The 14,153-nt window shown below is 40.5% G+C and overlaps 1 protein-coding gene across 1 annotated transcript in view; it reads right to left on the reverse strand.

Moving 5' to 3' along the window:
- The window catches only part of atp9b (ATPase phospholipid transporting 9B), an 83,531-nt gene that overhangs the window by 17,519 nt on the left and 51,859 nt on the right, over positions 1-14,153 (reverse strand). Inside the window, 5 exon segments of the mRNA XM_034160251.1 lie at positions 3,261-3,512; positions 5,221-5,333; positions 8,078-8,220; positions 8,490-8,650; positions 12,943-13,019. Of these exon segments, the coding sequence (XP_034016142.1) occupies positions 3,261-3,512; positions 5,221-5,333; positions 8,078-8,220; positions 8,490-8,650; positions 12,943-13,019 (746 nt within the window).

Raw genomic sequence — 14,153 nt, forward strand, 5'->3', positions numbered from 1 at the left:
ATTTCTCCTGCTCTCCCTTTGAGCTCAGTAAAAAAAGAAAGAAAGAAAAAGAGCTGCTTATATTTACTTAACACACATCTGTGTGTCATTAACGTGGGTGTGCATGTTAGCGAGCAGGATTGAACAACATCAACCTTCATTTCAACTATTTTCAATACACAACTCTACACTGAATTACTCCGAGCGCTCCCTCCCAGTTAACCACAACAAGCAACAGATCCGTACAAGTGCACACACACACACACTTAGGTGAAAATGATGAAGACCGCTTCCATCCCACATGGCTGACTTTATTTTCCCAAATTCTTCGTCTGCTGGGATCTGAAGGGAATCTGCATTATTTTGAACCCCTTGTTATGTCTACTGTCGCAGACCGAACGGTCCGCCCTGCTTTCACTGCGCATGCATGTCATCAGCTGCGGATCACCGATTATCACCTTGTTTCTGCTTAAAACTGCACTCCAGTCATCATCTATCTCAGTGACAGATATCTGAAGCTTTTGTACAACAATCATTTCCACATAAATTCAGCATTATTTTATAATAAAAGATGGGGGAAGCGATCAGAGCGCTGTAGCTACACAGGCTGCTAGCTGTTGTGTTCAATGCGTGTCCATCATTTCAAAGAGTCACTGAATATCGCCTTGTTTCTGCTTGAAACTGACTTTACAATGATTTAAGAGGTTTTACCTTCATCATCTGATGGTTAATAATCACATTAATCCATTTGATCCCTTTGGGTGAAGAGACTGTCTCAGACGAGCTGCTGAGCACCAAAATGACCGGCATTTTCAGTGAATAAATAAATAAACTCGATATACAAGCAGATAGCTTATGGGCCATGAGTCACATGACTGTTTTCTTCCTCGTCATGTCGCTACTCTCTGTATAAGGGATGCTTCTTCCCCCATGCGCCCCTCCCCTTCTCACTGCTTCTGTGCACCTTCTCAACAAGCTGCAGGGGGCGCCAACTTGCCAATTCTCCACACAATGATATGACACATAATAGAAAACCACTTTGCAGCGCAGATACATTTTTTTTTAAGTGCTTGTGCTGCCCCCATGTGTCATGAACAAAATGCCACCCCAGGCAGCTGCCCAGTTCACCCACACCAAAAACTATCTGCACAACTGTAATTTGTCCAGGGTTGTTGGGTCGATAAACTGTTAACATAAGGACAAATCATACCTTTTCACTGGCCCCTAGTGGTGGAGACAGTTCACTCTCAAAGATTCATTGCATGAAGGTGATTAAGTCTGGCTACATGTGCGATTTCTTTTGCTAGTGTGTCAATAAGCATTTTAAAACCCATCATGATTAAAAATTTAACTTTAAAAAAAAAAAAAAAACGATCCAAGAAAAGCATCTCTCAACTGATAAACTGCATTCCAAAAACTGTCTTTGCAGCTTTTGGTCAAGATCTTGTTTGAGAAGCTCACTTCTCTCATTATTCTCATACACCACATACGCCTCATGACTCACCAGCCACAGCCAGTTACAACACATCTAATTTTACATGGTGAACACCTGCTATCTGGGAGTTGGGAGTCATTAAAAGCTACAGCCAAATGCTCTAATCTGATAACATAAGGGTCAAAGGTTGCACAATGACTGTTTACAGCATGCCAGGTGACCCCTGTTGTAACCTCAGCGCCCGGCTCATTTCATCTGTGTAATGACGGTTCATTACTTTAGAGAGGCTCTAGAGAGACACAGACCCAGGTTCAACAAACTACCGCCAACAGAGACATGGCGACCACAACCAGTGAGACATACGAGAGAGAGACTGAGACAGAAGGAAGAGAGAAATAAAAAGACAGTTAAATAGCAAAATGTAGTTCAAGAGGAAGGGAAAGCACCACAAACAAGCAAAGACCTGCACCTCTCATTGTTTCAGAGAAATTAAATATTGATCAGTCCAAGCAGCGTGAGACAACAGACAGAGTGAACAAAGATAAATATATACACATCAACCTAAGGCAGGACAACTGCTAAAATAGAAAAGTGAGACAATCATTCCACACCTTTTTATCTTCACTGTGACTATGAGAATCGGCCTGAGCTAAACAGAACGTGTAAAGTTTTACTCAATCTGGAAGCAAATGACAGCAGCCTTTCTTGTTAAAAAAACAAAGCAAAACAAAAATAGCAGTATCATCGTTGGATTTCTTTCTTACTGCTTCACTTTAGAAAGAGCTTTACAGAAAAGTTTTACTGTTAAAAGGCTGCTGTATCTCCACTCTGAGCCACAAAACCTCACAAAATCAAGTAGCTTAACCTCTACAAGGAGCTCACCACCTCAGACTTTAGTCCCAGATTAAAAAGAAAAGCTGTTAAATGTACAACCCTTTAGTAATCAGTGTTGCCACAGTAACTTTGAAAAGTTACTTTATTAGTTACTTTAAATAGTTACATTTTACAGTTACTGTATACAGTTACTTCCGCAGCTGCTGAATGTAACTAATAAAGTAACTCGTAATCTAGATTGGTTATTTTTAAGATTGTGTAGAGCTGAGTACTCAATCTCAAGAGTAACCAAGTTAGATTACTAGTTACCTTCTTAGTTACATTATTTATTAGTTACAAGTTGTCGGCAGCTCCTAATAAAGTAACAGCATAAATCTGCTAATGAAATAGCTATATAAAGTAACTGTATAAAGTAACTATAAAAGTAACTAATGAAGTAACTGTGGCAACAATGTTAGTAATATACAGTAAAGTGACTGTGAAATGTGTGGTGCACAGAATAATTTCTCCTTATTTTATGGCTTAAAAATGTAAAAAGCATTTCTGTTGCTAGAAGATTTGATTTTGATTACACATTAAACACAAAATTTTACTGAAAGATATGGAGATATGCAGCATGATTAACGTCTTGATTATTAAAAATGCTTTCTATAAAAGTCATCTTTAAGTCCACCTTTAACAACCAATCAAAAGTTTGTTCAACAGAAACACAACAAAGAGTTAGTGACGGTCAAACACTGACCCAGTCCAGCTTCTTAAATACTGCTTTTCTCAACTTATACATACAATCATGAATTGAATGTTTGCATTTTTATTCAGATAAAACAAGTTATTTGGAGAAGTTTTCTCAGGCTCAGAAATCATAAAATTTTTTATTATTATTTTGCCATTTTACATTATTAAATTATGCACCTATCTGATATATTTCAAAAACTAACAACAACAAGGTAAACCCTTAAAGATCTTTGTTCTCTGCTTCTCATATCTCTTGGAAGTAAGAGAGCTCACTTACCTCGTCAGGGCTGGACGCCTGGTAGGTGCGGTTGTCGTCACTAAAGTCCTGATCAGCTTCTGCAGACTCCGTCTCTCCATTTATGTTGTTGTGCCACTCATAGACTGGTGTGACATTATGGCACAAGGCAATGGCTTTTACTGCTTCGTGGATGCGGCTGCTGACGCTCTTACGGACTTTCGGCCCAGAGGTCTGGAACTTCTGCGATGGAGTAGAGCTACTGCTGGTAGCAGCGGATGGCTGAGAGGTCACCTGACAAAGCGACAATCAGTAAAAAAAGGTTTCTATGAGCAGCAGCGTTTAATTTTTGGCGAATGGTTTTAATCCACATTTATCTTTTGGGATGTTACCAAGGCGACTCAAGACATAAAGAACTGAAATTCATCAAAACTGGTAAAAAGAAAATAAAAAATATTTGGTCTGGAAGTCATTCAATTTGGAAACACAGAACATTGTGTTGTATTTTTTTTTTTTTTTTGTAAGTTGCTAAATGGGGAATATTACCATAAATTTTTGCAAAACATGGACATAATAATTCAGGAACTCTGCAATGAACCTAGACAGAGAGATTTATGGACACCGTGACCCAGCCTCAGATAAAAGCTCAAAAAGCAATGATCACTCAATTTTTCTACTACAGCCTGGTTATGAACATTATTTCACTTTAAGCATGAATGCATTTTAGATACGTTTTCCAGTTCTATGACCACAGGAGTCTTATTGACCAGATTTAATCTCGCACTTGAAGCCTCGTCAACATAAAACCACAACGAGGGCAAAACGCAGTATCACAGTTATTATCGTGTCGTATCTCCTTTGAGGGCTTTTATGTGTTCCGTTGTTTTGACATCAGCCATCAATTTAATTGTGTGGTTACTAACAAGCAGGCAGACAGCCCACTGTGCCACCTGCATCTGACACAGTCGTCGTGGACTGGTGAAACATTTAATTCAGATTTTTATTAACTACCAACTGTGCCAGGTGAAGACGCAGCGGTGATGGAAGTCCTGTAAGGACCCAAAATGACAACATCCATCAGGAACATTTGAAAGAGATCTATGGTGAAATAATTGGGTAGTTGTCAAATGCAGTATTTGGGATAAATGTGGAAGATGTTATTCCCACTGAAGTCACAAACACCAGACAATAAAAAAATGATATTAATGTCAACACTATATGTGGTTAAATATCCTAGTATATGACATAATCATTGCTTTATCAAATGTTATGTAATACATGTCCACTGTGACTTAAACAAGATACTTAACACTTATTCACAGTTAAATAATTGGATTAACATGCTGTCATCAACAGGAAAATTATATCAATGTTATAAATTCTTACAATTTATAACTGTTTTATGTGCGCACCATCTAATTTTATAAGCTATTCTAACCGAACAGTCAGCTGGACAGAGACGTTGCTGCACTTCCCCGACTTGGCTGCACATTTCTAAGAACTCGTTTTTCATTAACTGAGATTACAAATAAGGGAGTTGGACAGATGGCTTCAGTGTCGAGCAGCTGTTTGGAGCTGGATTAGAGCAAACAATATCATTCTGTCAAGACTGAAGTCGGATGTCAGCCACCCAGTGAGGAAAACACTTTCTTATAGTGCAGAGATTTTGTCAGGGACAACGTGTGCTGAATGAACAATATGACATTTGCCAGAAACCGTATCCACAGAACAATAAACAAACAGAACTGCAGAAAATGGTCAAAAGAAAGATAAAGTATCTAGTACCATAAGAAATAACACCTTGGCATTCCTGTCAGGGGTGTTAGTTTAGTGTCAAAAGTCCCACAAAATGTTTGTGTCATCTAGCAGGTTTGAGTGAACAATACTGATGTCTTAATTGTAATAAATGATGCATGATTTTGTGATCACACAATTTATATCGAACTGCCAAATTAAAGGTGACCAACCTTTAACTCATCCATGTACTAATCAGACAGCTCACCTGTGCATATGACTGGACAATGTGGCTCTGTATCTCATCCATGGTGTCAGTGCCGTAGGAAACCGTTCCCAGGTGCAGTCGCTTGAAGATCATTTCGTTTTGTGTCAGAGTGCCTGCCATGCACAAGACAAACTCAATTTTTACAAACTATGAAAACATGAAGATCTGTTGTCTCTGCCACACTCTACATTACTTTGGATCATTGGCCCCAAGTATTTAAATTCATCTAACTTGACCTCCTCTCCTCCTTGCAACCACACTACTTCCACCTTGGTCCATGTCATTCATACACATACTCTGTCTTGCAATCTTGAGGGTCCATGAGCAAAAGGAGGTGCAGGGTGTCTGTACCTGATGGGATGTGGAAGAGTTCCGGTAGCCAGAGATTAATGCTGCATTTACACATAGGCACGACACGTTATGAATGTCATATTTGCGTCATTCATGTCACATTCCTGACATTCTTAACGTGACCTTAACGCATCTGAATAGGTTTCTTACAGTGAGGAAAACAAGTATTTGAACACCATGCAATTTTGCAAGTTCTCCCACTTAGAAATCATGGAGGGATCTAAAATTTTCATCTTAGGTGCATGTCCACTGTGAGACATAATCTAAGGTGGAGGTGTCTTTTATACAGGTAACAAGTTCAAACAGGTGCAATTAATACAGGTAAAGAGTGCAGAATAAGAGGGCTTCTTAAAGAAAAATTAACAGGTCTGTGAGAGCCAGAATTCTTGCTGATTGGCAGGTGTTCAAATACTTATTTGCAGCAGTAACATACAAATAAATTATTAAAAAAATCATACATTGTGATTTCCGGATTTTTTTTTTTGTTTTTTGTTTTTTTAGATTATGTCTCTCACAGTGGACATGCACCTAAGACGAAAATTTCAGACCCCTCCATGATTTCTAAGTGGGTGAACTTGCAAAACCGCAGGGTGTTCAAATACTTATTTTCCTCACTGTAATAGTGTGTGTTGGTGCGTGATATTCGTGATTTTCATGGAGCATGTTTTTGGCTGTCAAAAAAATCTTCCACGAATGTCACACACCACCCTCATTTCGCCTCATGTTGTGGAGGTTGCAAATGACCGTGTTGATCCGTCTTGATTAGTGGTGATCCTTAATAGAGCCTGACAGCGTTCTTCTCTGATGTGCGACCAACTAAACCCTGCTGCACCGCATTCAGTTTCATTGCTGCAGTATGCTGAAGAAGGACAGTGATGCCAAGTCAGCTAAAAGTCTCATTCCAATGCTCATCAGCACACTCCTGCAGTGGTTCCAGTGCTGCTGTGCCTGATGTTTGGGAAAACAAGCAAGACAAGAGCCGTGTGGAGCCACACATCTGGCTCTCTCTGTCTTCTCCTCCTCTCTGCCCCACTCCATGGCATACAGCCCAACTAAGCATGCAATCACAAAGTTCTTCTGCTGTGGATTAATTTAGATTTTGAAAAGCAAACTGGAGTGATCTGAATTGTTCAGTAGCTGATGGTAGGATGAATATGGGTGGGTGGGTGTGTGTGTGTGGAGACAATCTGCCTCATTCACAACGTGACAGAACGTAATGATGCGCTGTTAGGCGCAAAAGCGTTCAACATTATTCTTGACCATGCGTAATGGTTCCTGATAATTCGCCAGCAACACGTGCCATTAATCGGAACATGTGGTAACAGGTTGCAGAAGTTCCTGAGGACACCTGATGCCTCTGCCTCAAATCATCACATTCGTGATCAGCGGCCAAGAATATATACTTTGTGGCATTCGTGATGCGCCGTTATGTATAAGCGCAGAATAAGGATAAAAAAAAAAAGGTGTAGCAGGAATTAGCCGCTCAAACTGTTTCAACTCAGGAAGCTTAGGTAGATGTTGCTCTCGTACACAATGAGCTCATGCACAGATCTATTTCCTTGCCAGAAAACTTCTCATTTCTGAGCTTGCCAACTTAACAGCAATATGCCAGGTTCATATGCACCTGGCTGTAATTACCAATGACTGATGACACTCTGATTGTTTTAACAAAATACACTAAGAGACTAAATACAACTACTGTGCACCCTGCGCCTTACACTGCACTCAGATTATACTCCATGTGAACAGCAAAGTATATTGGGGGAGGTGATGGTCTAGTGGTTAAAGCGTTGGGCTTGAGACCAGAGGAGCCTCGGTTCAAATCCCAGCCTGACCAGAAAATCGCTGAGGGCCTTGGACAAGGTCCTTAATCCCCTAGTTGCCCCTGGCGTGTAGTGAGCGCCTTGTATGGCAGCACCCTCACATCGGGGTGAATGTGAGGCATTATTTGTAAAGCGCTTTGAGCGTCTGATGCAGATGGAAAAGCGCTATATAAATGCAATCCATTTACCATTTATATTTGGACAGGCCCCAAATGCAACTGTGATACACACTTTAACAGTGTATGCACCTTTAATTGAACAAGCAAGTCAACACTGCATACAAAAAGACTGTGTGAACGATCAGTGAACAGAAGAGAAAAAAAGTTTGAAAATGAGGTCAATGACCTAATTTAATGGATGTCTCTTGCCAAAAAAAAAAAAAAAAAAGAGCCACAGTGTTAACCAATTCTAATAGACTGATTGTTTGCTCTTCTTTCCATGTGCTTAAACTATCCACTTGGATGAATAGGCTCTGAAGCTAATCTATTCCTAGCTAGATCAGCGGTGTAAGACAAAGCTGCATGTTCGGACCACAGCAGGAGTTTATCAGCCTGACACAAACTCCAGCATGAGTAAAGAGCAGCCATTTGTTATTAGAAAATCTGCCTGTAACACTGAGAAGGTGACCCAGAGAATCAGGAAGTAGCAGCTTGTTGATTTATCTTGTAATGAAGATGTCCTACCTGTCTTGTCTGTCAACAGATAGACCAGCCGCCCCAATTCCTCAGGAATAGTACTTGTTCGAACAACAGTGCCAGGGATATTTTCATCCTTCATAATCATCCAACCATAGGCCGCTTTCCCCATGTCCAGATTTACACGCAAGCTATAAAGCAGAGAGCAAGACAACAAACAAAAACTGAAGCCACAACTGCATAATAAAATGTAAAACTAAAAAGATGTATTGCTAAAATGCACCAAAGTGGGCTTTGAAGGAAGGATGACAAATGTTTAATTACATTCAGTGTCATTTCCTGTACGGGAAATTTTGAGTGCATATACGTGTGTGAATTTGTTGCATTTGTTTGTTTGTTTTTGCAACAATTAATTGGTTACAATCACAACATCCTTATTTCAGAGGCTTCAATGACGTACCTGATGGGGATGATGTAAGATAAAAGCACCACGAATCGGAAAAGGTTTCGTAACCATGGACCCACAAACCCCTGCAGTGCTACCATGACCACTGATAAAACAACTTGCGCCAGGAAAAGGGCCTTTGTGAGGCGGTTCAGCTCCAGATCCAGCAAACCAACCTATTGTGTGTGTGTGGGGGTGGGGGGGGTGGGTGGGGGTAGTCACAGATCAAAGCTCAAGAAAAGCAGACATTTTAGAAACACTGCCACCTTCCTCATTTCCACAAAGTAGATCATTATGCTTGACCCAGTTCAAATACAATCCTCCTGTAGTACTGTACAGGCCCTGAGGCTTGTTGATACAGGTGCCTCTCTCCAGATTCCGTACGGAGAGAGTCTATGACTCCCCGATTCAAGGACACAAACCCGGTAGTGTGACTGGGAATCATACCTAGGTCTAAATATTACTAGCCCATCTCAGTATCCCACTGAGCTACCTGCTTTACCACATACAATAGCTCAATGTTGGTTGGTTTGTTTGTTTTAGTGGATAAGTGCCTGCAAAAGCTATGAACTTGTAATAGTGTGTTAACGTATTTAAACAATTTTACACCAGACAATTTCAGGACCGATACGACTGGACCCTTTAAACACATGGGGATTTAAATGCAGTTATTTAAAGATGGGTACCACCCTGTTTGCTCCTTTGAAGAACTGCCTCTCCTTCACTCACACCCCCAATCACGGACTAATCCCATCCACATGAATAAATTCACCCCAGTACAAAGTCACTTTGAGAAATGGAAATGAATTTGTTAACTGACATCCAGAACTAAACCTCTGGCTCACGATATTGCCCCACAAGCTCCAACAACTGACAGGGTAATGAAAAACTGTGGTTTTCTATAACGGCATGGATTGGCCAAATGCCCGGACCACAGGTGATTTGATTGGATTTCGTGGCGAGCCAAAGCCACTAAAAACATTTTACCATTTTCATTGAGAGAAGCGATGAGAGTTTTGACACACACCGTAAATCTAACAAATATGTATGGGGTTTGAAAAAAATACAAATTTATGGAACAGCATCATTCTACAACTCAAGTATGGACAGAGCACAACTCTTACTGTCACTGTTTTTCAGTGCAGAGTGAAGAAAGATGGAACATCTAACTACTTTCCTAACAGCATCATTTTCCCCATCTGCTCTAAAACCGTACAATATGCCATACAGGCAGGAAAACTAAACAACAAAGCCAATGAAAGACAGTCTAAACTGCTGGCTTTTATCATGCAAACCGTGTATGGAATAAATAAGTTTATAGGTGGCACAAGTTTGTGGTAAACCACAAAGTGCATTGTTGTCATGGTGAAGCATTGTTCTTGAATACAACAGAAGGTCAAAAGGACTCAAAAACAGAAAGTTCCCATATTGACGTGGCTCTATAGGGGAAGAAGAGGGGGGGAAAAAAAAGACAAAAAAGGGTCAGAGTTTTCTTTTATTTTTCAAGTGTATCTGCCAGCCAATGGAGCATGTGGGAAAAAGATGTCAAATAAAGAAGCAGCCTTCCCCTTTCTGGCAGCGCTCACAGCAAAGCAGTGTACACAGAAAGGCTTTCATCTGATGCACCACACTTACAAAAACAGCAGAACATAACATCTCTCCACCTTCATAGAAAGAAACCAGTCTGAAAAGGAGGGGAGGGGGCACACACATATAAAAAGCAAGAAAATTCCTCCACTACACAAACCCCCACCAAGACCATTCCCCAGAGGACCCGGAGAGCCAGGAGACCAGTGTGACTGATTTATCAGTAGCCGTTAAAACTCCCAGTAGTAACCCCTTGTGGTGAAGACAAGGGGTTAGGGGAGCGGGCGGGCGGGTATCTCCCCGCCCCAGAGCCTCGCCGCAAGGTTCATGGTTGAGCTATTGAGAAAAATAGGAGGTTTGAATGGATTAAAATAAAGAAAAATTAAGACAGAGAGCACAGTGCGTGCCTGAAAAGCAAAGGATCCCCTCCTGCCCGAACAATGGCAAGTCTAAATTTTCCAAGCCTTGCCGGAGATCAGATGAAGTCATTATTCATTCAGTCGAGAGGAGGGGGGGAAGACTCAATTACCTCAACCTAAAGATGCTATCAATGAATAAAAGTGCATATTTTACTCCATTCATCTCCAAGCCATTAAAAGTGAAAGGAATGATTCGATCTGCCTGTGTGGCTTGTATTTTAGCATATGTGTGAAATCTGATGAAGAATTGGAGTCCCAGGACATGAATATTCATCGAGTGGAACCCAAAGAACAAACGCATTCAGTCTGTGAGGACTTTATTTTACTGTATAGTGCCTGTCAAATTAAGGAAATCAAGAAAATTAATTAAAATTTGTTCTTTGGGTTTTGGCAAACAACTTTTTTAAGTTCTAAATTTTTCCAAGTGCCACTCTGAGGGATGTGAAAGAGCTCTGGACCGGAACGTGCACTTCACACAAAGGATCGCCACTGAAGAACAGCGTCTGGTCAAAGGACATTGTTGTGTCTCTTTACTCAAAGGTCTGTCTAACAATACTGAGGCAAAGACCGAATCCATGTCTGACGTCCCATCAGATTGATCAACTTCACCACTGTCCCAGCCGGTGTCACAACAGATTGTATGAGGCCAAAACGTTCTTGCGACTTTAGCCGCACTGTATTGACTTTCTCCCCCAATCTCCAGTCTCCATATTGGCACTTCTGACATCATCTCCTTGAAATATTGAATTCCTCTCAGCTGTCAAGCTTACACAAAACACTGGCCCACACTGCTCAACCAACCAGCCACATCAGCGTTCTTATTAAAAGACACTGGTGTCAAAACAGTGCTGCAGTTACAAAGGGCTATGTTGGGCAATGGGAAGCGTTGCAAAAACTAAATCTGACAAAATGGCAGACACGCCACAGATAAAACACTGTTGGTAAGCCCAATCACTAAATAGGTAAAATCTTAAATTTATAACTAAATCATCATTAATCTCTTCAATAAGAGGACAACATGCTCAATGGGGATTCTGTGGGATTATCACTCTTCTTTAAATGTCATTTAAATCCTCAGCTGGTTAATTAGCAACAGTGGCTGACCTTTTGCTTTGACAATTCCAACTTTACCTAGAAAGTCACGGTTAAAAAAAAAAACACCTTGCCATAGTGATTGATTAGGGATTAGAGTGAAAGCAAAGAAGTAGGAAGAGATGTGTTACTTCATGAAGCTATTTTTTCCTCTTCAGGTTTCTCATTGTTTGCATTATAGAGTTTGCACATCAAGAATAAAATTAAACAAACAAATGTACAAAAAAGTTTTTCAGAGGCTAATCACTCGATATAATGAGATCTACAATTATTGTGACATAAATTTGGAAAGTGATAAAGTCAAAGCCCAGGCAAAGCCATGCACATGGCGTGAATATCAAGTGACATGTTTCCTCAACAATCAAGTATTTTTGGCTACATATTATAATATCTGTTTTTAAGACACCTAGTGACCTCCTCTATTAGCGCCAGAGCTTCAATGACCTTATATTTTTAATCAAGGCCAAAATATGGCCATCGGGTATTGCAAAGACTCTGTGTCCGTCCTCAGCATAAGTCCAGTCCTGTTGCTGCCAGAGTCCTCAAATTCACGGGGACCATTCTTGGGACACAGACTTTGGACAAGTTCAAAGATGGCTAACCTTGACCTATTCTAAGGGGTCAAAAGGTCTCATTATTTCCACACACACTTTCATTGATTACATGCTCATATGGTCAAGGGTATTTTAGCATTTCATTATATTTTAGATTATACTATACTTTGATAACTGATGAATCATTTTGACTTTTTTGTGCATTGTGTCCAAATTCTCTGATTGTTTTATTTATTTTTTGATAACTCCTCTCTCACAGGTAGCACAGTGGCTTAATGGTTAGTACTGCTGCCTTGCAACAAGAAGGTCATGGGATCACTTCCCACCTGTGGCCTTTCTGTGTAGAGTTTGCGTGGGTTCCCTCTGGGTGCTCCGACTTCGTCCCACATCCAAAGACATGCAGGTTAGGTGAGTTGATAACTTTGAATTGTTCGCGGGTGTGAATGTGTTTGTCTGTTTATATGTGGCCCTAACATAGACTGGCATCCTGTCCAGGGTGTACCTTGTCTCACGCCGTATGACTGGTGGTATAGTTAGTTGGCAAAATGTGTAGCTATGATTTACTGCTAAATAAATGAAATGATAATTGAGAAAATAATCAATCGGCTATTAAAAATACGAAGCAATAATTGAGAGTAACCGATTTTTTTAAAAAATTACATGGTTGCAGTCCTAATCAGCTGGACAAAATGTAAACTATAACTCAGTAAAGCGTATAACTTGTCAGTTAAAACAAGCTTTACATCACCTGCAAACAATAATTCCCAGAAACAAAAACACTAGAGTTTTTTTTGTGCATAAACAAAAAGTATTCACCTTGTTTTTGGCAAACGATGTGTTGAGAACACTTCTGGTCTCTTTGCCTGTGTAGATCACCACCCCGATCACAGTGCCTGTCAAAGACAGAGACAAGGAAAGTAATGCTGCTCATTAACTTCACTGCACACACAAACACATGCACACACGCGTCCTGGTCAAGTGAGATGAAGTGCATGAGCGGAAACACAATAAGGCTGATGTGAGGCACTTCTGTCCAACTGCCACTCGAGTCTCCAGAAAGGGATTTAATATAAACTCTGAGGGCCTTCAACCACCCTATGGAAGCTCATAAAAGCTGATCAATACGCTGCCATCTTTACTTCCCAATTCATTACACTGGTCTTATTACAAAGAATTAATGAGTCATTAAAATTAAATGAGCTTAATGGGAGACCAAAGGTACTAATAAACCTGAATACAGCCATCAAAATCCCTAAACTATAAAAATTAAAGAGGAAGTTCAAAGTAAACCCAAGAAAAGTCAAGTGTGGTAAAAGTGTGGGGGGGGGGGGGGGGGAGGACAAAAAAAGGTGAAAGAACCTGCAGAGAAAGACTATGTTCACTGACTGGTCGCTTCAGAAATATTAAACAACGTGACAAATGATTTGTGGCGCAGCAGGTAGAAGGGCATCCATTTTAATATGTGAATAACTAATTCTCTTGTCACAGCTGGATTTAGGTCTATGGCAGAATGAACACATGCTGATCCAGTTCAAGTGGCAGCGGAGGTTTCGGTGCTCCTCAGCACAGAGAATGTAAAGAGCCCAATCACACTTTTGTGTGTTCTTCTGGTCAAGGTCAAGGCCAGAGGGGAGAGCGCCACCGCAAATCAATGACACGGGCATCGCTGGGAGCGTCGCAAATGCTCTCAGCTGACAACTATTTCTGTGGGGGATCACTTAGCTGCAGCAAGGGAGGATTACCTCAACTGAGTGTTTCTGAAAGTGCTTCAACTAAAACCACTTCAAGCCTCAACATCACTGGTTGTTTGGACTCAAACTAATGAGGATGCCATCAGAAATGCTTTAATCTTACAGTAAAATGAGCAGGAATTAGTGTTGTTATCCAACAGCGCAGACACAATTATAACTAGTTTGAATTTTAATGTTTACCAATGCTTGCTTGTCAAATATATTTGCCAATATTCAAAATGAAGTTGAAACTGTTTGTACTGTTTCAATAGTTTAACCCTCACGTGACTGAGTGGC

This window comes from Thalassophryne amazonica, chromosome 20 (assembly GCF_902500255.1).
Source record: "Thalassophryne amazonica chromosome 20, fThaAma1.1, whole genome shotgun sequence".
Classification (NCBI taxonomy): Eukaryota; Metazoa; Chordata; class Actinopteri; order Batrachoidiformes; family Batrachoididae; genus Thalassophryne; species Thalassophryne amazonica.